The following is a 24,302-nucleotide window of genomic DNA, read 5'->3' as shown; positions in this document are numbered from 1 at the left end:
AACATGTATTTCTTGTGTATTTATTATTATTACACAATAATTTTTAAAAAGTTCAACAGTTTCTAAAAATACAATATTATCAGTTTTTAATAATTGTTTATTTCAAAAATACAATGAAGATACACTATAATTGTGCGTGCTTGTGGTCTTGAATGAAGATACATATTTACACAATAATTTTTAATATAGGTTCAACTATTTAAATCCATATCAATTTTAGAAAAGTTTATGTTTATATTTTCAAAGTACACAATATTAAAAATTGAATAAAAATATAATATGTTTAGTGATGATCCAGGAAAGGGGGCCATGCTCCCCCCCCCCCCCCCCCCCCCCCCCGCCACCCACCCATCCAAGAATGATAAAATTAATTGTGTTTATACACTTTTGTCCTCGTCGTCGTTGTCCAACAATAATCTGAGTTCATTCAAGCTGCCCAGGTCCTCGAGCCTGTCCACACCATCTAATGAACTCATGATAATATCAAACTTGGGATCACACGTAAGCATCTCATATTCCTGATCCCGTTAGGTGCCTTGTGGAATGTTACAGTGGGTAGATATTGCAGTTCGGTGAGATGAACAATTCCAGGTACCAACTCTTCTATGTACGTTCCTTAACATCTTGGGCCTCTAGATTATGTAGCATCGAATCTTTGGTGGTAGCTTTGATATGGACGCGGCCCTGAGGCTTAGATACTTTAGCTGGAATAATTTGTCCATATGTTCATGCTCTTTTAACCCTTGACAACCTAGTGATACTACTATTAGAGATCGATTACGTTATATCTTCATTTGACAACGCAGATGCCAACTCCTCGTCAGTGTGCCAAAGTGATAGTCCCCGAATAAAACCATGTTGATTTGTGAAACATGTTTGGCCTTTTCCAACCATAGAGATAAAATGATCTTCAACCTATTTTGATATAATAATTTCAAGCACCATGTCATGAACTCAGCAGAAACGATCTTGCCATCACACAACATGTCACTGGCTAGACCATGCTTTATTCGATAAGCTCGTAAAAGTAGTTCTCGGCAACCACATCTTATTGTATATATGTATCATGCCATTTTCATTGACATTTAACTTTGACTAAAACTCAATTTTAGTTACTGATCACAAACAAACAAAAAATATTTTTCATTTCTTTCTTTATTACATGAAAAACCTTTTATAATGCGTATCCGACCCTATATGAAATGAAGAGTAGAAATAATGAACATGCGATGAAGCTCTAACATTGCATATACTTTAGGTACTCATCTAGTTAATTAAGTGTATATATTATGCTATTGCAGTTGTTTCCATATGCATTTTAATTGCGCATATGTACTACGCCCACTTCTTTGAAGTTTAAGTAATCAAACTCATCTATATTTACTTAATGAATTACAGAGTCTGGGCAAACCAGATACAACATGGATTACAAAATCCGAGCAAACCAGATCAGAAAGTGCAGCTAGAGAATGACATCTGCTTTGCCTGTGAGCTAGTTTGATACACGAAAACAGGTTCACCATTTTTTTTTGTTTAGAACCCGTTGAGCACAATTGTGGGCAACTCTATTCAGATCTCTAAGTAGTAGGTATTACCTCTGTTCCTAAATATAAGACGTTTTTGCAGTTTAAACTGAACTGCAAAAACGACTTATATTTTAGGAACAGAGGTAGTACAATGCAGTGATCTAAGCAAGCACAAAGATCAGGAGTTTCCATTACATAAGTTGTTCAAATGTTCTGATGGAAGTAATGGTTTCAATCCTAACAACTGAACTGGGTCATGCTGTATTTGTACCAAATGCAACTGAAATTATCACTTTAGGAAACGAGTGACACTCTTATCACACAGAGATTACAACAACTGATGTGCCAACAAACACAAATGTAAACAAGATACGCCTCATATTTACAGCTCATCGTGAATGGTACATGTGGGGTGATATCTTGCAGCGCTACATACAAGCTCTGCCAAGCTTGGCGTCTGACCTTCTGAACATGGATAGGGTGAGACAAGATATGATGACGTCCTTCACAGCACCTCGTCTTCGTGGTACAGGTACAGCCCGAAGCCGAACCTCGCGCAGGCCTTGCAGAACGCCGCCTCTTCCGCGGCCGCCACGGGGTCGTCGAGCCGTGCGTCGCTCAGTGATGCTGTTCCAGCAGCCTCCCGATGAACCTGCACAGACGAAAGCAGAGTTCCAGTGAAGATTACCAAACATTGACTTTGTTCGTTGTTGAATTTTTTAGAAATAAGTGCTGTTTCAATGTTAGATATAGATATTGTCCATAGCTGCGCTTTTCTTGACTCAAGAAGTTGCCACACTGCTATGTATGTTTGCAAGTGTTATTAATCACAGGAGTTTTCATAAATAGATAGTACACAACAGCAAAGGCAATATACAACAACAAAAATGCAGGTGACTGCATCTGGTTTGCTGCCTGCACAACCAGGCAAACTTGCAAAGTATGTCTGCTTATGTAACTGAACCCATATTTCTTTTGGGGGAAAACTGGAAGTGAAGTTTGTATGTGGAAATAATCAGTTTGAAACATCACAAGGTAAACACACTCATTACGAGAAAAATGTAAACAGAGTACTATACTACAATGTCTCCACAGAGACTTCAGATCACGAGGGTAGAACCTGAATTCATTAATACTCCCTCCGTTCGGAAATACTCGTCATTGAAATGGATGTATCTAGATGTATTTTAGTTCTAGATACATCCATTTTGGTGACAAGTAATTCCGAACGGAGGGAGTAGATACTAACGGGTGCAATTGTGGTTATGGATTATTAGCCGTGTAGTGCTGATTTGAATTGCACATTGTGGTTATGAACCCGATTAACACGCTGAAAGTTGAAAATGTCATTTATCTCCTCTCTAATTAATAGTATAACAGCAAACTGGATTCATAAACTGAAATAATATCTGTTTGGTGAAGCAGGGGAGCATATACTCTGTACTTTGGATACAGACACAGCTGGGAAATGACAGCTGTAGTCGGTTCCAAGTTATAGCTAATGCCTGGAACAAACAGAAAATAATTGATTTACGCCTTGGATGGGCAGAGACAGATAGGCAGGGGCTCCTGCAACTTGACATTGGATGCCACAAGCATATGGGGTGAACTCACAAATGTATCTGAATTTGTCCCAACGCTACCCAAGTCATCCGGTTTACAGGCCAACCTAAACAATGATTCTGCCAACCAAGTGAATTTCTGAAATTTGATATTTTCTAGGAGATTTGTTCCAATGCTAGCAACTTGAAGTCTTAATAGCTCTTCCAATGCATGTATGCCTTGTAAGGTTGAATCCTGAACTATAAGAGATTTATAAAATTAGGAGCTTGATGATTGACTGACCCATTAATAAACTAATTCATATGATGTTAGCTTTGCGATATGTTGACCGTCATCACGAACAAGAGACAGTAGTTAGGTACCTCTCCATCTATTCCTCGTATTGTGACACGATACACCACGGTCACCTTTCCATTGTCATTGTAAATAACATCACGGACCTCTCCACACCAGCCTGGAAACAGGGCATAATCCAAGAACACCATAAAGAGCAAACGGTTAGCACGCCGATCATCATATTTCTAGTAGAAACGCTATATATACGTGAAATCAACTGCTCAGATTAGATATACAAGTAGTAGAAGCCATAAATACACAAATTAGCATGAATCGACCCACTCGGATGAGATCACAAACCATATGTGAGCAGTTTTGGAATTGGGCAAATGGGGGGGAGGCTCACCGGGGGCGTAGAAGCTGAGCATCCGGTTGGCATGGTACCTGACAGACAGAGAAATGGAAATCCGTGAGTGGTCAGAGATCCAGGAGAATGCGCGCGGTGAGAGAGAGGGTACGAGGATCCGTGCGCTCCGGCCTATGGGTTGGTGGATCGGCCTGAGTTTCGCAGTGAGATGTGTGGGATGACACGCGCATTCGACTGGATCTCGAGCTAGCACACGACACGGGCAGGTGGAGCAAAGTACCATGGGATGACGGGGTCGGAGGCGGAGGCGCGGCGGGAGGCGGGGAGGACGATGGTCTCCGGGACGCGCTTGTTGAGGTCGCGCAGGATCTCGACGAGCGGCCGCGTGATCCCCGACGGCGCGGCGTCCAGCGGCACCACGTAGTTGCCCGTGGAGGCCGCCGCGGCCACCGCGCCCGACGGCCCCTTCCGTCGGGCCGCCGCGACGACCACGCGCACGCGGCTGCGGCGGTGGGGGAGCGGCGAGGAGGCGAGGGAGGCCGAGCAGGCGGCGGTGGCTTCCATGGGGATCGGATCGGAGCGGAGCGGAGCGGAGGAAGGTGGCAGCAGGAGGTAGGTAGGTAGGTGGTGGGATCACAGTGACGATCGAAGTGGTTGCATCTAGTAGTATTCGATTCAGCCAGCTATACGTGGAAAAGTTAAAAAAAAATGTTATCCTACGTGTGACTATCATCATCCGATGTGGCAGAGGTCAACTCGCCACGCCAGCCGGTCAAAGTATCCATGACCTACGCCAGATCAACTCCCTCGGTCCGAAAAAACTTGTCCCTCAAATAGATGTATCTACATCTATTTGAAAAACAAGCTTGGGACAAGCTTTTTTGGACGGAGGGAGTACTATTTACAATCTTCTTCTTTTTTGCGGGGGATTCACACGGCTGGCTCTAAAATGCTTAAAAAAATTCCAATCGAGCGTCCAAACAAGGAAGAACTTGTGAGAAAGAAATGCAGCCATCTCTTCAAAGTTCAAACTATGCAGATAGCACAAGTGCCAAGAATCACAAAGGCAACATCCTACATGTGCACTAGTTGCACACGAAAAGGTAGGTTTGATATATTTGGTGAAGGCCTATAGTCATCTTCTGTGGTTGCACTCCATGCTGCACAGAACAAGATGCGCCGTGGTGGAAACAAAAGCCAATTAAACTGATAGAGAGCAGGGTCAAACCATACAGGAAGTTAATACAAATATTTTTACAACCTAGAACTCGACGTTCCCCATATATAATATAATACTCTCTCCGTCCGTCCCGGATTACTTGTCGCAGAAATGGATACAAATGTATGTACCTAGAACTAAAAATACGTCTAGATACATCCATTTCTACAACAAGTAATTCTGGACAAGGGAGTAGATAATACCAAGAAATAAAAACAAAAGGAGATTAGTAGGGAGAAAAGAACTGTAAGAAGCAAGTTTTATAAAGTGCTCCATCAAGCAAGTTCATTTCCTGAAGCTCTGCCTAGACGTTCACCCAACACTGTACCAAGTGCAAAGAATCACAAGGAAAACATGTCATGATTATGCCTTAGGAATGCGCACACCCCATTTCCTCCTCTACAGACCGAAAGGCAATTTTGGCATTTTTAGTGACCAAATTTTGTGATGCTGCATACAACAGGCAAACCAAGATATACCATGTTCAACAAAACCCATCTTGAGTGAATTCCACAAAAGCATGGCCAAATACTAGAACAATTTAATAAAAAAGATTACAGAAACTATAACTCGACATCACGGAATGAATTGACTAGAGATTTCATGATTCATTCATCTTGGGCCAAAGTAAATGTGAGCTTTCAAAACAGGCCACCACACAGAGTCTCAAACGGATGTTCTGAAAGGGGTGGGAATGGAAGGATGATGCGGGATTCAGAACAATCCCCAAAATCCATCCCTTCCAAACATGGAAATATTACCGAGCTTGCTGTTTGGGGGAAACAGGCCAAGGTTGCTACAAGCAGGTTTAAGTTCAACCACAACATATTGTCATACTGTGTGCCTTACTAGGCTGAGTATAATTCTATCAGGTGTATAATGGATACTTGAGGAGCCCAGAAAGACTTCCTACTAGTCCATACGGTACAGTACGGCTGGATCCATGTCAAAATTCGTAGAGCTGCAGTATTTGAACTGCAGAACTGGTATGTTAAGCTCTCCTCGCTCGTAGCGGCGTTACTTCTGCAGTTCATGATTTATGTTAGATCATTAGAAAGGCTTGGTTTGGCTCTCTTCGCTCGGAAAAGCTTGGTTCGCGACTCTCTTCACTCAGAAAGGTTTGGTTTGGCTTTCCGACGCGTTCTTCTAGCACCTTAATCCTCTCAGCCAAACTGGGACAAGACATTTCTGAAAAACATGGTGTGCGCTCCTCCACATATTTCGATATTGATCTCCAAAGAAGCAACTCCTCTTCATCACGTTTTTTCTGCACAGAAAACAAGCAGGATGTGCTCATTAGAGATGAAGCATTTAAGATGGAATGTGTTTATGATTAAATACATGATAGCATTAATAATGGATATCAAATATATCGCGACATAGACGTGCATAAGGATATATAATCGTTAACGAATATATCACGATATATAGAAGGTGGTGAAGAATATATTTAACATATCATAAAATGCTTATCGAATATATCGCAAGATGCAGAAGGTTCTGAAGATTAAATGTAACATAGGATATAACAGTTATTGAATATATCGTGACATATGAAGGTGTTGAAGATTATATCTGACATCTATAACAGTTATCCAATCAACGCAATAGTGGAAAGAATTTGCCATGTCAGTCATTAAATATAGCACAGGATATATAATGGTTCTAGAATATATCGCAACGATTAAATATAGCACAGGATACATAATGGTTATCGAATATATCGTGTTATCACGATATACAGAAGGTGCTGAAGACTATATTTAACATATCATACAAGGTTACTGAATATATCACAACATAAAGAAGGTGCTGAAAATTATATGTAACATCTGAAATAGCAGTTATCGAATATATCGCGACATACGAAGGTGTTGAAAGATTATATCTGACATCTATAACGGCTATCGACTCTACGCAATAGTGGAAAGAATTTGCCAGGTCAGTCATTAAATCCTTCTGACCACATACAACAGTTAACTCTCTATTCAGCAGTGATAAACTGATTGCATGATAAAACGACAAACATACCGATCCCGCCAAATCACACTCCACCTCGCTCTCTTGCTCCTTCCTATTGCGCACAACCTTGTCAACGATGTAAGACAGTACGCCATCGAGCGGGAATGCCTCCTGCAGGTCAAATGCAAGGATCACACCAATCGCTTCACGATAACTTCCCCTGTTCAGCATATCAGCAACAACATCTGCAACACAAGAACAGTCTTGATTAGTCAGGAAGCAGGGATAATTAGGCGGTGCCGAATTGCCGAAGCAAAAGGTGTGGTAATGGTGCCCTCACCACGCAGCTTCTTCATGAAGGGCTGGGAGCATCTGAGCACGTCGACGCAGGTCAAGCAGCCACCGGCAAGCAGCAGCTGGTAGAGCTCCTGCAGAGGGAACTCGAGGGGCACACCGAAGGCGGCCATGAGGAGGATGAGGCCGCGGGCGTCCCTGGCGCTGGCGTCGGCGACCCGGCCCTTCTCCCGCACGATTCGGCTGCGCCACGACAGCGCGGACACGCGCGCCTCGGCCCGCACCTCGGCCTCCCCCTCCCCCTCCGGCCGGCGGGGGCAGCCCGCGCGCACGTAGAGCTCCAGCAGGAGCACGCAGGCGGTCTCGGCGTTCTCGCTCTCGGCGCAGATGTAGCTGCGGCTGACGGCGCGGATCACGAGCACGGCGGGGTCCGGGGCGCGGCGCAGCGCGGCCGGGCCCACGCGGCGCAGCCAGGCGCGGTCCCGCAGGTGGGTGGTGACGAAGCCGCGCAGCGACCGCGACCCCATCTGCTCGCAGATGCCCCCCAGCATCTCCGCCTCCTGCTCGCTGGCCCTGCGCTCGCGGCCGGGGGCGGGCTTGGGTGCGGGCTTGGGCGCGCGAACGGGCCCGACCTCGGCCGGGAGGACGGGTTTCGGCTCGGGCTCCGGGACGGGGTCGGCGACCGGGAACCCGGCGGCGGCGGCGGCGGCGGAGGTGTGCGGCTGGGGCGCAGGCAGGGGATTGCGCTCGCGGCGCTCGACCACCGGGTCGGGTTTAGGGATGGATTCGTCCCGCTGGTGGAGGGGGTCCTGAGGCACGGGACTGTGCTCGCGGCGCTCGGCGCCGCGGTCGGGTAATCTAGGGTTGGATCCCTCCGCTACGCGGTCGGCGGCGAGGGGGGAGGCGGCGGCGGCGGGGAGGACGGGGTTCCACTGGCCGAGGAGGGCCCCGAGCTGTCCCACGGGGCTGGGCTTGGGGTCGGGGTCGGCATCGTCGTCGGCGAGCGGGGGCAGGGCGGCGGCGATGGAGTTGGCGTCGAGGTGGAATTCGCGCCACTCGTCGAGGAACTCGACGAGCACCTCGTTGAAGGAGGCGAGGCCCTCGACGGAGCTCGCAATGGCGGCGAGAGACGCATAGGCCGCGGCGGCGCTGGTGGCAGGAACGGCGGGAGGAGGCGGCGGCGGCGGCAGCATGGGGGAGAGACGGGGAGGAGTCGCCGGTCGGGCAGGCTGGGATCGCCTCACTGCTAGACAAGTTGACAGCCTCCAGCCAACCAACGAAGGAAGGAACGCGTGTCTAATCGCTTTGCGTTTCTTAGCAATCCTTATCATGTAATAAATCCTTTCTTAAACCTGCGTTCCTTTTTTAGTAAAAACTTATACTTCCTCCTTTCGAAAATACTTGTTGGGAAAATGGATGTATCTAGACGTATTTTAGTTCTAAATACATTCATTGTTATATATTTCTGCGGCAAGCAATTTCAAACCGAGTATTACTCAACCATCAACCATACAATCTTCCTTACATGATTCAATAATAACTTTTGGGAGGCCCGAGCCTAATCAGACAACAGTTCTACTCTGAGTTCAAACTTAGCTAAAAATTCACTAACTATATTGTGTTCACGGTTGGTATGAATAACACGAGTCATACGAAGCGACTTTAGAAGCTTTATCTCTCCCACCAAAAATGCATAGACCAACCTGTTTAGAGCATCGAGCCGGCGGTATAATCGGCTCTGGGGGCGGTTGGGTACCCAGCCGCCGGCCCCAGGCGCCACTTTTCGGCCCACTTACGGCAAAAAATGGCCCGGTATCGGCGCGAATCGGCCCATATTTGCCGTGGTTCGGCGTGAATTCAACATAAGTAATTTTTTTATCACATAACGGCTTTCGGCTCATCCGATAACGGCGCCGAAACACTTTGTCGCCGTGCAGTGGAGGGCGGCGAAGTAGTCGGAGTAGAGCATGCAATAGCCTTCCAGATGATGTCGGTTCTTTGCTTTCAGCTGCCCAGGCGCCGAGCCACCTCGCCGCGGCTTTTCATTGCTCGCGAGCAGACCGGCGAGGGCGGCGAGGACCATGAGGTGTTCCTCGTCCTGGACGTCGGCATCGGCTTCCTCCTACAGCAGCGCCGCGAGCGCTTCTCGTCGTCCAAGTACATCGCCGAGCAAACAAAACGCCGAACACCTGGCGGGTTTGGTGGGCGCACACCCACCGGTATACCGCCCCGCGCGGCCGGAGCGCCGGAAAACTCGCCCGGACGGTGGTGGGAAGGCTGCCGCGGCGAAACCTTCTCTCTTTTCCGGCGAGGAATGGCCTATCAAGCGGTGCTGGGCGGTGGGCGGTGCCGGGATCGGCAAGGTGGTGGCCGAGCGCGGGGGGGGGGGGGGGGGGGGGGGGGGCGAATCTGGACGATTGGCTTAACTTTTCGCCTGATAGTGTGGCCCAGGCGTGTTTTTCCCTTGCGCCGGAGCCCCCGAGCGGCCTCCAGTGCGCTGGGTTCGGCCTGCGATCGCCGGGCCAAAAACCGGCCCGAGTCGGCGGCTTTCGGCGTCTTGGGGGCGCGAGTGGGGTTTTTTTCGGTGCTGGCGCGTAAAAATGCGCCTGGGGGGCCTGTTGGGGCGCGGCTGGAGATGCTCTCTTATGTCATTGTCACATAAAATGTTCACCGCTGATAGTGAATCCATCTCAACAATAATGGGAAGATCTTTACGTTGGATAGCGAGAGACAATCCCTCCATGCACGCACTTAATTCTGCTTCAAGGCCATCTATGAAGTTAAGTAATTCCATGTAGGAAGAATAAATGATTGTGCCATTTGTATCCTGAAGAACCCTGCCAGCTCCTGTTTTGCCATCATCCCTAGATCCGTCGGTATTAAGCTTCAGCCATCCTGACGGAGGTGGGAACCACCTCACCGAAGACTTTGGTTTTGGTATTTCATGTGAACTCTTGGCTAGCGGGGCATATGATATTAATGCTTTGCCTTTCACTGATCACAAATGGAATTTTAGGCGATAGCAATCATCGAAGCCAAGTAGCTGCAAAGGAATCGGCAGGACACATGCATCGGTGCAGGGGCTTTCTCATGTACTACTTCATTTCGGTTATGCCAGCTCCTCCAGAAAGTGAACAACACCATGGCCCGTTCAAACTGTACAAGTGGGCGCAAAACCTCAAGCAACTACTCAACTCCAATATAGGATATCTCCCTTAGTTTCAGCAAGGGCAAAATCTCAATCATGCACTCCCAAAGTTGGACCACGAGGGGGCAGCGGGGCATATGAATTACTGCTTTGCCTTTCACTGGATCACAAATGGAATCTTGGTCGATAGCAATCATCGAAAACAAGGAGCTGCATAGGAATCAGCGGGACACAGTCATGGGTGATGGGGCTTTCTCATGTACTACTTGATTACGGTATGCCAGCTCCTCCAGAAAGTGAACAACACCATGGCCCATTCCAACTCTCCCAGTGGGTGCAAGACCTCCAGCAACCACTCAACTCCAACATAGGATATCTCCCTTAGTTTCGGCAAGGGCCAAATCTTACTCATGCACTCCCAAAGTTGGATCACGAGGGGGTAGTGGGGCATATGATATTACTGCTTTGCCTTTCACTAGATCACAAATGGAATCTTGAGCGATAGCAATCATCGAATCCAAGTAGCTGCATAAGAATCAGCGGGACACAGCCATCGGTGTTGGGGCTTTCTCATGTACTACTTGATTACGGTATGCCAGCTCCTCCAGAAAGTGAACAACACCATGGCCCATTCCAACTCTCCCAGTGGGTGCAAGACCTCTAGCAACCACTCAACTCCAACATAGGATATCTCCCTTAGTTTCGGCAAGGGCCAAATCTTACTCATGCACTCCCAAAGTTGGATCACGAGGGGGTAGTGGGGCATATGATATTACTGCTTTGCCTTTCACTAGATCACAAATGGAATCTTGAGCGATAGCAATCATCGAATCCAAGTAACTGCATAAGAATCAGCGGGACACAACCATCGGTGTTGGGGCTTTCTCATGTACTACTTGATTACGGTATGCCAACTCCTCCAGAAAGTGAACAACACCATGGCCCATTCCAACTCTCCCAGTGGGTGCAAGACCTCCAGCAACCACTCAACTCCAACATAGGATATCTCCCTTAGTTTCGGCAAGGGCCAAATCTTACTCATGCACTCCCAAAGTTGGATCACGAGGGGGTAGTGGGGCATATGATATTACTACTTTGCCTTTCACTATCACAAATGGAATCTTGAGCGATAGCAATCATCGAATCCAAGTAGCTGCATAAGAATCAGTGGGACACAACCATCGGTGTTGGGGCTTTCTCATGTACTACTTCGTTTCGGTTATGCCAGCTCCTCTAGAAAGTGAACAACACCATGGCCCGTCCCAGCTCTCCCAGTGGGTGCAAGACCTCCAGCAACCACTCAAGTCCAACATTGGCGCTCTCCCTTAGTTTCTGCAAGGGTTCAAATCTCTATTTCCTTAGAGCCTTGTTCTTAATCCTAAAAAAACTTGTTATTACTACTCTATTTTTCCAACTTTACAATTGCATGCAGTGTTTCCTGTCGGAAACAATGAGATGACATGTACATCATTTAACCATTGGCTCTTTTTTGCAGAGAGGGGTTGAAAAGGGATATAGGTGGCGACGAGGGTATGTTCACTAGCCCTCCCTCTCTCGAGAGAAGGAGGAGTGGGGTAGCGGGAGATGTTGGTGGTTGTGTCGTCTCTTGCGTGATGTGAAAACGTGGTAAGGGATGATGCTGAAAGTGCATCTAAACCCCAAGGTGGATTTTGGTAATTCATGTCAATATATCTCAAAAAGTTAATGATATCTTAAAGTATATTTTAGAAAAATTTCTTGTAGTTACAACATTGAAATGGAAGGTGACCCCTAAAAAGCTTAAGAACAAGTGTTAGACAAGTCAAAGATTTTGCATTTTCATTTTAGTGATCCAAGATCACATTTAGTTCTTTAAAATCTTAACTTTTTCATGTAACTTGCTTAAAACCATTGTCCTTACTACCCCCTCCGTCTAGATACATCCATTTGAGTAACAAGTAATAACGATCAGATGGAGTAGTCTTTTTTTCTACTTTAGAATTGCATTTGGTGCTTATTTTTGTTTTTAAATAGTTTGGATAACTTACCACATGTGCCACATGGTGATTTGGCGCCACATGTGTCGTTGGTTTTTGATTTGCTTGTTCCTCGCTCAATGAGATGGAGGGGACTCGGAGGAGATATAGGTAGCGACGAGGGGTATAGGTTCACGAGTCCTCCTTCTTTCGACGAGAAGGACGAGTGGCGTAGTGGGGGATGTAGGTGGCATCGTCTCTCGTGTGATGTGTGAACACAGCAAGTAATGATGCTCACGCCTATTGTCTGAGGATAAAGCGTAATGGTAGAGGGTGCAAACAATGGTCTTGTGTCGCCTAGTAAGGAATGAGTTAGTACCCATGACACCATGTTTTGCTACATGAGTTGATGCCTTCTCATTGATGTCTTGGTAGGAAACATGAATAAGTAAAGAGCAATGTTACACCTACGTACAGTTTCTACATAATTCATCTTACGGGCTGATGTGGAGCAAATCAATTAGGTCTGACTTTTCCGTGGGAACTTCTGTAATGCCAACTAGGCTTAGGAACAATGGGAGGAGAGAAAGGACAAGAAAGTGTGCCTTAAGAGCTATGGAGGAAGAAAAGCTTGTGTAGATCGATGATGGTGGCAAAACCACATTGATATGACGAGATGATGTGTGTCTCAGTCCATCGTTAATGGCCAAAGTGGGATATGATTGAAATTGGTTGAAGGAGCAGAGAATAGTTTTATGGTTCATGTGTAGCTTAATAAAAAATATACTAACACATTTAATGCTGGCTTTGCCGAGCAAGAATCAGGCCGTCCCGGAGGACCATCATTTCCGTCATCCTTTGGAGAATCGGTGCCTACTCCCTATGAGTGGTCAACACATTGTCCGGTCATATCCTCTCTAACCAAATACTCTCTCTGTATCAAATTATAAGCGTTTTTGACATTGTCATAGTGCCAGAAGATGTCTTATATTTTGATACAGAGGGAGTAGAATGTATGATGCTATATATGTTCCATAAACTGCAATCGTTAAAGTGTCATATCCATATGTTTTATTATGATAGTATCGATCTATATCTTTTTTAGATCATGCTACACGATGCATTTCTCCGGTCATGCTATGAGGAGATATCCACCACGAACACGGCGGCGATGTTTGATTCTCGCTTCACAATGATTATATGAGACCTGGCGCTTCCATGTGTTTTTTGTTTTCATACTTAGAAACATGACTTAAACATAAGACGCGCTCATGCCGGTACACGCATATTTTGGACCTTAGGGTGCAAAATAAATATATATAGTTCTCTTCTCAATAGCGACTCCCCAATCACCAGACCAAGCCCTACAAATGACTGTGGCGAGAGGGTGTGATAAGGCAGGGAGTTCTCGCGCCTCGATGGCGTAGATAGGCGCCCGGGCTCGCTGGCAATGGAGCGGATACGTGGGTCAAATTGGTGGAGTAGGGGCAAGCACGGTGGGGAAGGGGCGCAAGTGTGAGCCTGAGCGAGGCCCATGTCTCGGCGCATCAAAGTGACCTCTCCATTTCAATTATTTTGAGATACTAATTTCATTTTTAGAAGATCAATTTAATTTACTTTCAAATGACCATTTCATATTATTCAAAAGTCATGTTTCATTTTAAATTCAATTATTTTCAAAATATCCATTTCAATTATTTTCAGAAAACCCATTTCACATTTTTTAAAGACATTTAAATTACTGAAAATTACCTATTTCGGTAATTTTAAAATATCCATTTCAATTTTTTTTGGACAAGCGGGATGCTGAAGAGGAGCAAAGGCGGCAGGCTGAAGAGGAGAGAAGAGAGAAGGAACGAGAAGAAACGAACGAAAGGTTCAAGCTGCTCAAGCAAAAACTAGAGGTAGACCATTCTCTAAATTTAGCCCCATTCATTATATAGCGATAAACAATGCTCACATGACTCTACTCTTATATGCTCTTATGCAATCTCAAGGCGGTGGAAATGATGCCCCTCCTCCTCCTCAAGGCGGTGTATGAAGATGTGAACTTCTGTGTGATGTGCATGTGTTTTGCAATATGTGAACTTCAATGAATTAACCCTATGTATGAATATGTTAAGTTGTGTGTGATGTGCTCGAGCAATTTTTTTGCTCTATGAACTTGTATGAAACAATGGCCTATGTGAACTAGTATTGTTACCTTATGTGAACTAGTTTAAATTATGACTATGTGTGTGATGTATTGCTCGAGGAATTTCTAGGGAGTTCCTAGCTCCCACATTCATTTGATATGGTAACATTTGTTGTACTGAAGATATAGACAGAAAATGTATCTAGTTGTTTTTAGTTGCAGGGATTAGATATATAAGAGACAGCTTCACAATAGAAGCAATGGGACATATTTCCGAGAGCAACACTCCGAAACACTCACTTTCACGAGCGCGACTCTTCGAAAAGGGGTCGAGAGCCAAACACCTGGCATATACGAAAATCCCAGTAGTGATTGGTCCATTTAGCTTAATTTTGGGAGTAATTGATATGTTTTTAGCATCCCTCTGAACATATCAATGACGAGAGAAGATTGCAAGTTGTTTGATCCTGCAGACTGTTGGAATTAATCTTGACATGTACCACACACATGCATGTGTGGATGATGCGTGTGTAATGCATGGGTTAGTGGCCGAGTGATTTAATTTGGCCAAGTTGGTTAGACAGTTAGAGTAGCAAAATGTGCATGGTGAGGATGCATGAGTAGTTAGTGGGGAGTATCATATACTAGTATCATGCATATGATAATAGTGTATGATACTACCTCATAGTGCATAGTATCATAAAGTAGTATCATAGATGATCATATTTATTGTCATGCATGACACAAAGTAGTATAACATTTAACATGATACGGTATCTACCTATGTTACTCTAACCCCCTCTCTCTTTTTTAATTGTGTGCCACATAAGCATGTTTGCTAGTCCCAAGTGCATGTTACCGGTTATGTTACTTCCACTATAGCCAGCCTTAGAAGCAGTCAGCATGCATGCAGCCGTTTCCTTAATTTGCCGCGTTTATTTTTGCTTAAGTCAATGAGGTTGTTAGCAGATAGCAGTCATAGTCAAGTGGATGTGGAGAGATTACAGGAGGCGTTGCATGGCTTGGGACGTGGATAACTTGTTAGTGGTTATTGCATGCAGAGAGTGGATAGGAGTAGTGGCGTGAGTTGCATGGCAGGATTGCCTAAGCTTGTGCATAAATACTTCTACTGAGTAATGAAAGGTGTGTGGGCAGAAGAAACAATGTAGCCACGGTGGGCATCAAGGAAATGACTCTCGGCAAAGATATTGTGTCTTCTCCTTGGTGTATGCGTGCATGTGTGTGTCCTTGAGAGAAACAAAGAGAGACACAAGTGAGTTCGTGAGAGGCAACACCGAGGAAGAAGAAGAGGGGTTGCGAGATGCAGCGCCAACAATTGGTATCAAAGGGAATCCTAGCAGTTATCTGAGGTTTTGGTGAGGTAGATGACGGCTGGCTGTATATGTCCTATCATATGATTTTGCTTACACACCTCAGCACCAAATATTTATTTTGCTGCCTTGATAAAAGAAAAAGGAAATTTAGGCTAGCGGTGTCCATATAGTTTTTGTCCAATGACTGCCACAAAGTTAGATTATATTCATGTGCATTGGTGAGGGTTTATAATTGTTAGTTACTACTTCCTAAATATCCAGTTTATTGGATTCCCATTTGTGTCAAGATCTATGACAATAGGAGATCTCACGAGGAAATGATAGACTGTATGATTTACTGAGCACAGAGTGACACAAAGAGGGCATCATGATATGCTAGAGGGGTTGAGCGCGCTTTGCTACGCCGTTAGTGTTGTTGGGTTTCTTAAAAAAAAATACTCACTCTGTTTCAAATTATACGGTGTATTATTTTTTTGAAAAATCAAACCTTTTAAATTTGATCAAATTTGTAGAGAAACATATCAAAATCCATAATATCAAATTAGTACGATTAGATTCATCATGAAATGAATTTCCATACTTTTTTGTTCAATATTGTGGATGTTGATATTTTTTGCTCTGAACTTGGTCAAAGTTAGAGAAATTTGACTTTTCAAAAAACTGATACCCCTTATATTTTGAAATTGATGGAATATTAATTTGGCTGCTGGGGAAGATGATGGAGTTGCCACCTCATTGGCTCTATGTAGTTTTTTCTATTTCATTTTTTTAATCACGTTGAGGTGGACTATGCGTTTTGATGAACATTTGCTATAATTTGATATTTCTGTGTTAAAAATGAATTTGAATTGCGGAACTTAAATTTTGAATTTGAATACCGTTGAACTGTATGCATGAGTTCTCTGGGGTGACCGCCGTTGGTATCAATGAAATTCCATTATCCAAATAATATAGTCTGGGATACACAAAAGAAACAAAGCTGTTCATAACATGGCGAGCTACGAGTTCGATAGATCGGTCTGGTCTATTTTACAACATGGCGGTGCATATGGTGTCGCAACAAAATTTTGGTGAAGCTTCATCACAGCACCTTGTAATGAACAATCCCCGCCACGCAGTTCCTTCTATAGTCAAGGGGATGACAAACAATCATGTTTAAACGAGTGAGTCAAGGACCTGACAAACAATCATGTTGAATTAACGATTGAGAAAATAACAGACAATGAAGCAGGCTGGTTTACCTTCCAGAAATCCCAGCAAGTTCAGAGAGAAGCACCATTGACACCGTAATCAACTGAAAGATGTGGTTCTCCACTGATGGTGATGACAGAAGGAACAAACATATGATTTACGCTTGGCCTGCAAGCATAAACTGGTGATCCACAGGGGTTGCCCTCATCCCGAAGACGGCCCATCACTGAAGCAACCATAGAATATGCCTGCAGAGGGCCTGCTTACATTAGCATCACATTGACGGCGTGTCAACTCTGAAGATAACATGATTAATAGTAGAATACCTTATAAAGCACTGGTAAGAAGTGTGCTCGGCACCCCAGCCATTAAACAGTTTCTGTATTTCCAACAATTTTGACCTTTAGCTTCCCTGCTGCTAGAGACTTGCAGTGATCATTAAACACCTTGCTGCAGTTGCTGATATCCAGTTCCTGCAGCGAGAGTGGAAGGCCCTGTTCAGGCAGCCTTGAGATTCCCAAACAACCATTGATCTTCAACTTCTTGAGCGAAGGAAGCCGGTGCAATGCCCCTGGGAGATATTTGAGATCATGGCAATCCCGGAATTCCAGCTCTTGCAAGGATGTCAGGAGCTGAAGCCCTCTCTCTTGCTGCTCTGTTAGTCTGGTCACAAATTCACATTTTTCAAGTTCTAGGCGTTGGAGGGAGGTGAGTTGCTTGCAGATTGACACAGTAAAGACAGAAGGGTCATCAATCACAAGCCTTTCTAGTCCAGGGCATAAAGACAAATTCTCCAAACATGGAAGCATGCCAGGGGATCTGAATACTTTGAAATGCCTAAGGCTGTCAAGCAATTGCAAGCTCTCTAGTGCAGCGAGTGATCTACAGTTTACAATTATCAACTCTTCCAGTGCCATGCAGGTACGCAGCTGTAGAGATCTCAGACTTGGGCTGAACCACACCTCCATTTTTTTGAGGCAGCTCACATTCTCTGGAAAACAGGGCTGCAGCATTTCTGGTGAATCACCACGGATCTCAAGTTCTACAAGTGATTTCGGCAGGAGCCATCTTCCGTTCATCTCATCATCATTTCCATCTTTATCCACCAAAGATGAGAGCAGCCCGGGGCATCCCCAGATTGTTAGCTTCTCAAGGCAGGTAAATCTAGACAAGCCTTTGTTGTTCCCGCAAAATACTAGACGAGGGCACTCCCGAATCGACATCCTCTTGAGAGAGGACATGAGATTCGGTGGAAGGCTTAAGAGTCCATCTTGAGCAGAGCTTGTAAAAAATGTGTCATTTAAACCTCCTGATGATGAATCCACTGGAACTGAGGTACAATAAGATTGAATGTTTTCTTCCTCTTCTATCGCTAACTGTGTTATTCCTGGACAATCCTCTAAAAGCAATTCTGCTAGGGCCAGCACATATCCCAGCATCAAAGACAGCCACTTCCCTACTATTCCACAACACTTAATTCTGAGAGTGACAAGAGATGGGAGGGGCTTGCGATCTGCAGCTGTCACATCTTCACGGGTATGCTCTGGCATAACTTTTGAGGAGAAAAGTTTTCGACAGCAGCATATTTCCAAACTCTTTAAAGAAATAAGTTGCACTAATTCTGTGAATGAAATATACACTAGATTTTGGCAGCCGTCTATACGCAAGTATCTGAGGCCCCTCAGGTTGTGGAATGCCAAAATTTCACGATCCAGTACAGTCATCATGTCCGAAGAACTATCAAAATTATCATAGCCCTCACTCCTGGATCCAATTGTTAGTGTGTCACCAGATGACACCTCTATCCTTGGGAGTGTTGGGACATCGACGATGGATAGTTTGGAAATGGTAATTGAAGGAGGAAGGGGACGTGGCACCAATAAGTTAGGACATCCATGGATAATGAGTTCCCTAATACTGGGCAACCAAGATTTCTGCTTGATTATAAATTTCTGGGAAACCTCAAATAGAGGAAATATCTTCAGTGCAGGACACCTCTTGATGTGCAGAAACCTTAAATTGGAGCTCAAGTCCAGAGTGGAAATGCAGGAACACCGAACCAACTTTGGCATTTGAATTAATACCAGCTCCTCCAACGAAGGAAATGATACTTCTGTAACACTAATCATTGCCATCAACTTCAACGTTCTGAGAAACGGAAGCTGTACAAGAGAAGGAAATATTTCCAATTTTCCACAACTCTCTATATGAAGAGTCTGCAAAGAAGTAACTGAGATACTGTCGGCAAGCCAAGTTGGGAAGAGTTGCCCACTGTACCCAGATATCTGCAGATGCTTTAGGTTAGTGGGTGGTTGAAGGCCCTCAAGAACCTCTACTGACAACCAATCATTACCAGAGCTCAGGTCACTATCATATTCATCATCTGGCGAGGCACCTTTCCAGGACAAGTGCAGTTTTTCCAAGTGGTTTTTGTCTCTGAGTCCTGCCCCGTAAGCCTCCTCTCGAGTTTTAACATTTTCAAGTTGAGACACCCCAAGTTGTACAAGCTCTTTCATGGACTGGAGTTGTCTTATCTCATAGCCACTGGAAGTTTGAACCACAAAATTGGGTAGCTCCTGAAGAGAAGTCAGGTTACCAATGTTAGCAATGGAAGAGTATGCCTCCTCTTCTGTAACAAGATGCCGCAACCTGAAAATATGGTCAATCCTGACAGGCATAGTAGGATTGGTGTATGAGCCAACATGTAATACTTCAAGATGGCAAAACTTGCTCAAAATTTGAGGCAAAGCCCCAAGCCCATCAGCAGCTTTGATGTCTAAGTAGCGAAGATGTTTCAAATTCACCAAACTGCACAGTAAAGGGTTTAAACCAGCAGGTGCTGCAGAAATTTGCAGCAGGCGCAAATTATGTGCCCCTTGGAATATATCTGGAGAGGATTTGAAGAAGAACATGTCATACTGCCCAATGAATACCAATGTCCTCAATTTCCACAGCGATGTACATCCGGCGAACATGTTCTTCTCAGACTTCTTATTGCTAGGTATGCTTGCATGTTGATCTGTGCTATATCCAGGATCACTTACTACTGACAAATGGCGTATAGTTGGCAGCATCTCACAGCACTGCAGGCCATCTATAGTTGCACACTCAGTTCTTGAGACAACCCTCGCAAAATCATGCATAAGACCGCAAATAACATAGCAAGTTTGACTACCTGGATAGGTGTCTTCTCTTTCAACTTGCTCAAAGAAGCCCAAGTTCACAAGATCAGCCAAATAGTCCATTCCTTTCTCCTCAAGCCTCTTACTTGAATTGTCACACTTCACATATCCCATTGAAATCCAAATTTGGACCAATTCCTCATCAAGGAACTGATACCTCTCGGGGAATATAGAACAAAATAAGAAGCATTGTTGTAAATGGTAGGGGAGCTGATCATAGCTACGCTTCAAAGAAGTCATTATGCCTCCATTTAGTTGCAGAGATTTCCAATCTTCGTTCTTCAGAATGTTATTCCAGTGATCAATGGTAAGGTTCATCCTTAATAGCCCGCCTACTGTTACAGCTGCTAATGGGTTTCCCTTTAACTTCTCTGCTATTCGCAGTCCAATGCTGCTTAGATTTTGATTGCTGCCATAGTTCTCATCACCAAATGCACATGATTTAAATAATGACCAAAATTCCTCATATGCTAAATCACATAACTTGAATGGTTCAACTGTACAGACAGTTTGTGCAACAGACAAGTTTCGAGTTGTCAAAAGAATCACAGTGCCCTTAGTGTTAGACTGCAAAGGAGCTAATAGTTGGCTCCATCTGCAGAGGTTGAAGTCATCCCAGACATCATCAAAAATAAGCAGAATCCTCTTTGATGTGATATGCATCTTCAAGACCTCCTGAAGCTTGGAAAAGCTGCATAGTCCTTCATGTGTTTGCTGAGAGACACAATCTAAGATCTCTTTTGAGAGTCTCACTTCATCGAAGTTGTTAGACACCGAAACCCATATCCTTTGGTCAAAGCGCTCTGCCATGGTTGGATCATTGTATACAAGCTGAGCAAGAGTAGTCTTCCCAATTCCTGCACTGCCTACAATAGGAAGAACATATAGACCATCGGGTTTGTATTCTCTCATGAAATTTATGATGTAGTCCTTCTCTGCAACTCTTCCATAAACTTTCCTTGGAACAACACTTGATGTTCGTAGGTGTTGATTCGATGTTTTACTTGGATACTGATTTGAGCTTGCAACAAAGCCTGTTCCATGTAACTTGAGAACCTTACTCAGAACCCTTGATATGCCTTGTAACAGGCGAGTTATTACTCGTATCCTATGCGAATATTCAACCTTGTTCCAAAATTGTGTTTTAGCTTTGGTCGCGTGTGTTGACTCGTCATCCATTCTCTTCCTTTTTGTGTGGCGTGAATCACCAAGTGCAACAGTTTCACCATTTCCTGTACCACCAGTGCTGCTGCCAGAAAATATAAAAATAATTGTTGGTTATCGAAATTGTACAGATGCTGAAATGAACAAAAATTCACAGCCACATCCAAAGTATTCATCAGACGTCCTCAAAAAAAAAAAAAACATCAAATTCCTGTGGCCAAGACATCACCAACCGATTTCATAATCCCTCTCTCCTTTTGTGGCCAAGGACATCACCGGCACGCTAAGCTAAACGTCCATCTACATGGAATCTTTCAGCAGGATGAGCATTATAGAATTCATTCATCCATCCACTCCCTCAAAAAAAAGAAAAAAAAGAAGAAGAAGAATTCATCCATCCTCAGCAACCAAATCCCCCTTTCCTGGTACCGAGTTGAGGCAAAGCAGCGAAAGGGGCGGAGACCATGTGGTGGCTCTGGAGACTAGGAAATGATTGCATTTTGTATACTGCCGTGGATGCTTGGTGGAGCCAAGGCGCACCGCATAGGCTAGACTCTACATTTTTTATTTTATTTTCGCTCTCCCTCTCTCTTGTTTTTTCTCTTTGCTTTGCCTTTCACTGTTGGCTGCAAAACTTTAGCACACCCCCCATCTTGGTGTCCTCTTCTAACACAAAATACGCATTTTGATGCATGATCAGGCACAAAAAAAAAGAAGAAGAAAAAACCGAATGAAGATGGAGAAAGGGGATCTGTCATGACATCAAGTGACCAAGTGCAAGCAATACCTTGAAGGAATAAGCGCCTGCTCAGCTGCTTCTTTCTTCTTGCCACAAGCCTCAGTACGGATATGGCGTTTCAAGCCTGATGTCCCGTATTTGGATCCACAGTTGAGCTCTGAGCCACATTTCACGCATTTAGCTTTCGCGGGCCTTTCGAATTCATCTGCTTCCGAGACCTCAAAGTATTGCCATACAGCAGATCGAGTCTTGGCACGCTGCCTACTCCGTATATCTCCATCTGTCCTTGACTTGTTATCCTTGTTATTATCCACCACCACTGCCCCATATATGTCATCATGCTGACTCAAGCCATTACCTGTGCCATAAAAAGTCGTATCAATACTAGTACAAGGCCCTACCCTTTTTGTCTGAATTAAAACACAGTTTCAGCTGCAGAGCAGAGAGTAGGATTACCCGGCGAATCTGCAGTAGAGGATTGGACCAACATGCCGGCGTGTGCAGATTGTACTGCCGTGTCGTTGCGCCCGACGACTAGAGAAGAAAGATAAACCATTGACTTAGAACCGTGTCTGCTGGCTGCTAATAATCTCATAAACGGAGGAGCTCACACGAGCACTAAAGAAAAATGTTGGATTTAGAAAGGCGGGGGTGAGCAGTTGAGATCAGGCCTCGTCGGCGTGTGATTGATAGCGCTTCTGTTGGGAAAACTAGAAAATAGCATGGATTTAACACAAAGTAGATCTGCAGGCAGGAAGGCAGTAGGCTTACCTAATGAAGCTGTAGCGGGCGGGCTGTCAAGGTTGAGGTCAAGGAGGCGGTGGTAGTCAAGCTCGTCCACCAAGTCGTCGGCGTCGTAGAGCGCGCCCTCGAGGCGGGCGAGCGGCTTGTTCCCGGCGGCCCTGTCCCTGACGGCAGCGCACACCATGTCCACCATCTCGACCTCCGACTCGAGCAGCTGGATGTCATGGCCAAGCCCCTGCCGGCGAATCCACGCCTGCAGCTGCGGGATGGACAGGGTTCCCAGGATGGTCTGCGCCAGCCACTCAGTCGCCCCCTCCATTGATTCTCGCTCCAACTACTCGTAGATGTAGAGGAGGGGAAGAACACTCATAGTACTTGTTTCTTTTTTATATCAAGAGTTTCTTTTTCTTCTGTCTGAGAAGAGACAGAGTCACAGAGAGGAATGCAGAGTGGTGTGAACTGAGAGAGTTTGTCGTCGTGCTGTAGTATAGGAAAAAGTCCTTGTCTTGGGCCGGGCCTCCAAACAGAGCCCAATCTCATCCATTGCCTCAAAGAAAAGAAAAAAAAAAAACCCTTCACAGATGGGAGCACGGAGAGGATTTTTCTTGTCATTTCATTCATTCCATATACAGTTACATAATAATGAGTAGCACGGAACTCACTGACGGAGAAGGACCTCGTCTTCGGATACACTAGAGCTAGTTTCGATCCTCCCACACATCAGATCAGAGATACTCCTGCTGCTACCTACCTCCGCACTCCAGAGTCCATAGAATAGGAACACATGACGCTTACAGATTCATTATTTCACAAAACCTACAATCCGTAAGCGCTAAATACGTACCACTAGGTTAATCCAACGCCCGAGCATGTATGTACAGGTTACATCACCTATCGATCGAGAGCAGTGTGTGCAGTGCGTGCAGCTACTTGGGGGGCGCCGTCGCCAGAAAGCCTCCGAATGCGAGCGCAATCACGAGCAGAAGCGGGAACACGGTGAGGATCAGGAGCGCCACCGCGACGCGAGGACGGAGCTCGGTCAGGGAGAACCAGATGCCCGCCAGTATGGGGACGGCGCCCCAGGCGGTGGCGCAGATGAGGGCGGCGTGGTACCCCACGGGGTGGCTGAGGAACATACCTTGTGGCCGGCGGAAGATGCACACCATGAGCCCCAGCAGAACCTCCACGCCGCCCGTCATGAACAGAGCGCGCGGCAGCTTCTCCGGGATGGTCCATGCATCCGCCATCCAGCCCAGGACGACGGCGATGAACTGGAAGAACATCTTGGCGCAGGCACGCAGGATGGGGTTGGGGAGAGAGACGAGAGGATTTGGGCCTTGGGATTTGGGCTTTGGATTTGGGACTTGTGGGACTTGGGAGAACGGGATGGCCGACGGGAGGCGTCTACTTAACACGCGTGGGACGGGACGGTGAGCAGGGACGGGACGGGACGCCAAATGGGACGGCCATGACAACCGGGAACCTTTACCGTTTCCTTGGTGCA

At 45.4% G+C, this 24,302-nt stretch overlaps 3 protein-coding genes across 6 annotated transcripts; all 3 read right to left on the bottom strand.

The window, feature by feature from the left end:
- Positions 1-1,688: 1,688 nt before the first annotated feature.
- LOC109766508 (DNA repair RAD52-like protein 2, chloroplastic) lies at positions 1,689-4,363 on the bottom strand. The gene is made up of 4 exons (XM_020325283.4): positions 4,013-4,363; positions 3,772-3,809; positions 3,452-3,543; positions 1,689-2,178 (listed from the first exon to the last, which is right to left on the bottom strand). Exons 1-4 carry the CDS (start codon positions 4,294-4,296, stop codon positions 2,032-2,034), a joined length of 561 nt encoding a protein of 186 aa, XP_020180872.1. The 5' UTR covers positions 4,297-4,363; the 3' UTR covers positions 1,689-2,031.
- Positions 4,364-5,427: 1,064 nt separating this feature from the next.
- Positions 5,428-9,370, bottom strand: LOC109766506 (uncharacterized). The gene is given in 5 exon segments (XM_020325279.3): positions 5,428-6,218; positions 6,983-7,158; positions 7,254-8,392; positions 8,394-8,503; positions 9,269-9,370. Coding segments are annotated over 5 exon segments (1,752 nt in total). The 3' UTR covers positions 5,428-5,993.
- Positions 9,371-16,699: 7,329 nt separating this feature from the next.
- LOC109766507 (putative disease resistance protein At3g14460) lies at positions 16,700-23,238 on the bottom strand. Of its 4 annotated transcripts, none has more exons than XM_020325281.3 (6): positions 22,826-23,238; positions 22,511-22,588; positions 22,103-22,412; positions 17,296-21,400; positions 17,020-17,228; positions 16,700-16,902 (listed from the first exon to the last, which is right to left on the bottom strand). In XM_020325281.3, the coding sequence occupies exons 1-4, from the start codon at positions 23,115-23,117 to the stop codon at positions 17,338-17,340; spliced, it is 4,743 nt and encodes a 1,580-aa protein (XP_020180870.1). In that variant the 5' UTR covers positions 23,118-23,238; the 3' UTR covers positions 16,700-16,902; positions 17,020-17,228; positions 17,296-17,337. The 4 variants fall into 4 exon arrangements, with proteins under 4 accessions (XP_020180870.1, XP_020180869.1, XP_040247232.1 ...); XM_020325280.3 differs by having other exon boundaries at positions 17,020-17,217; XM_040391298.2 differs by having other exon boundaries at positions 16,700-16,899; positions 17,020-17,217.
- Positions 23,239-24,302: the final 1,064 nt, after the last annotated feature.

The sequence above is a fragment of the Aegilops tauschii genome, chromosome 5 (assembly GCF_002575655.3).
Source record: "Aegilops tauschii subsp. strangulata cultivar AL8/78 chromosome 5, Aet v6.0, whole genome shotgun sequence".
NCBI lineage: Eukaryota > Viridiplantae > Streptophyta > Magnoliopsida > Poales > Poaceae > Aegilops > Aegilops tauschii.
Note: the sequence above shows the minus strand (reverse complement) of the source record. Positions and strands in the feature narration are given on the sequence as shown.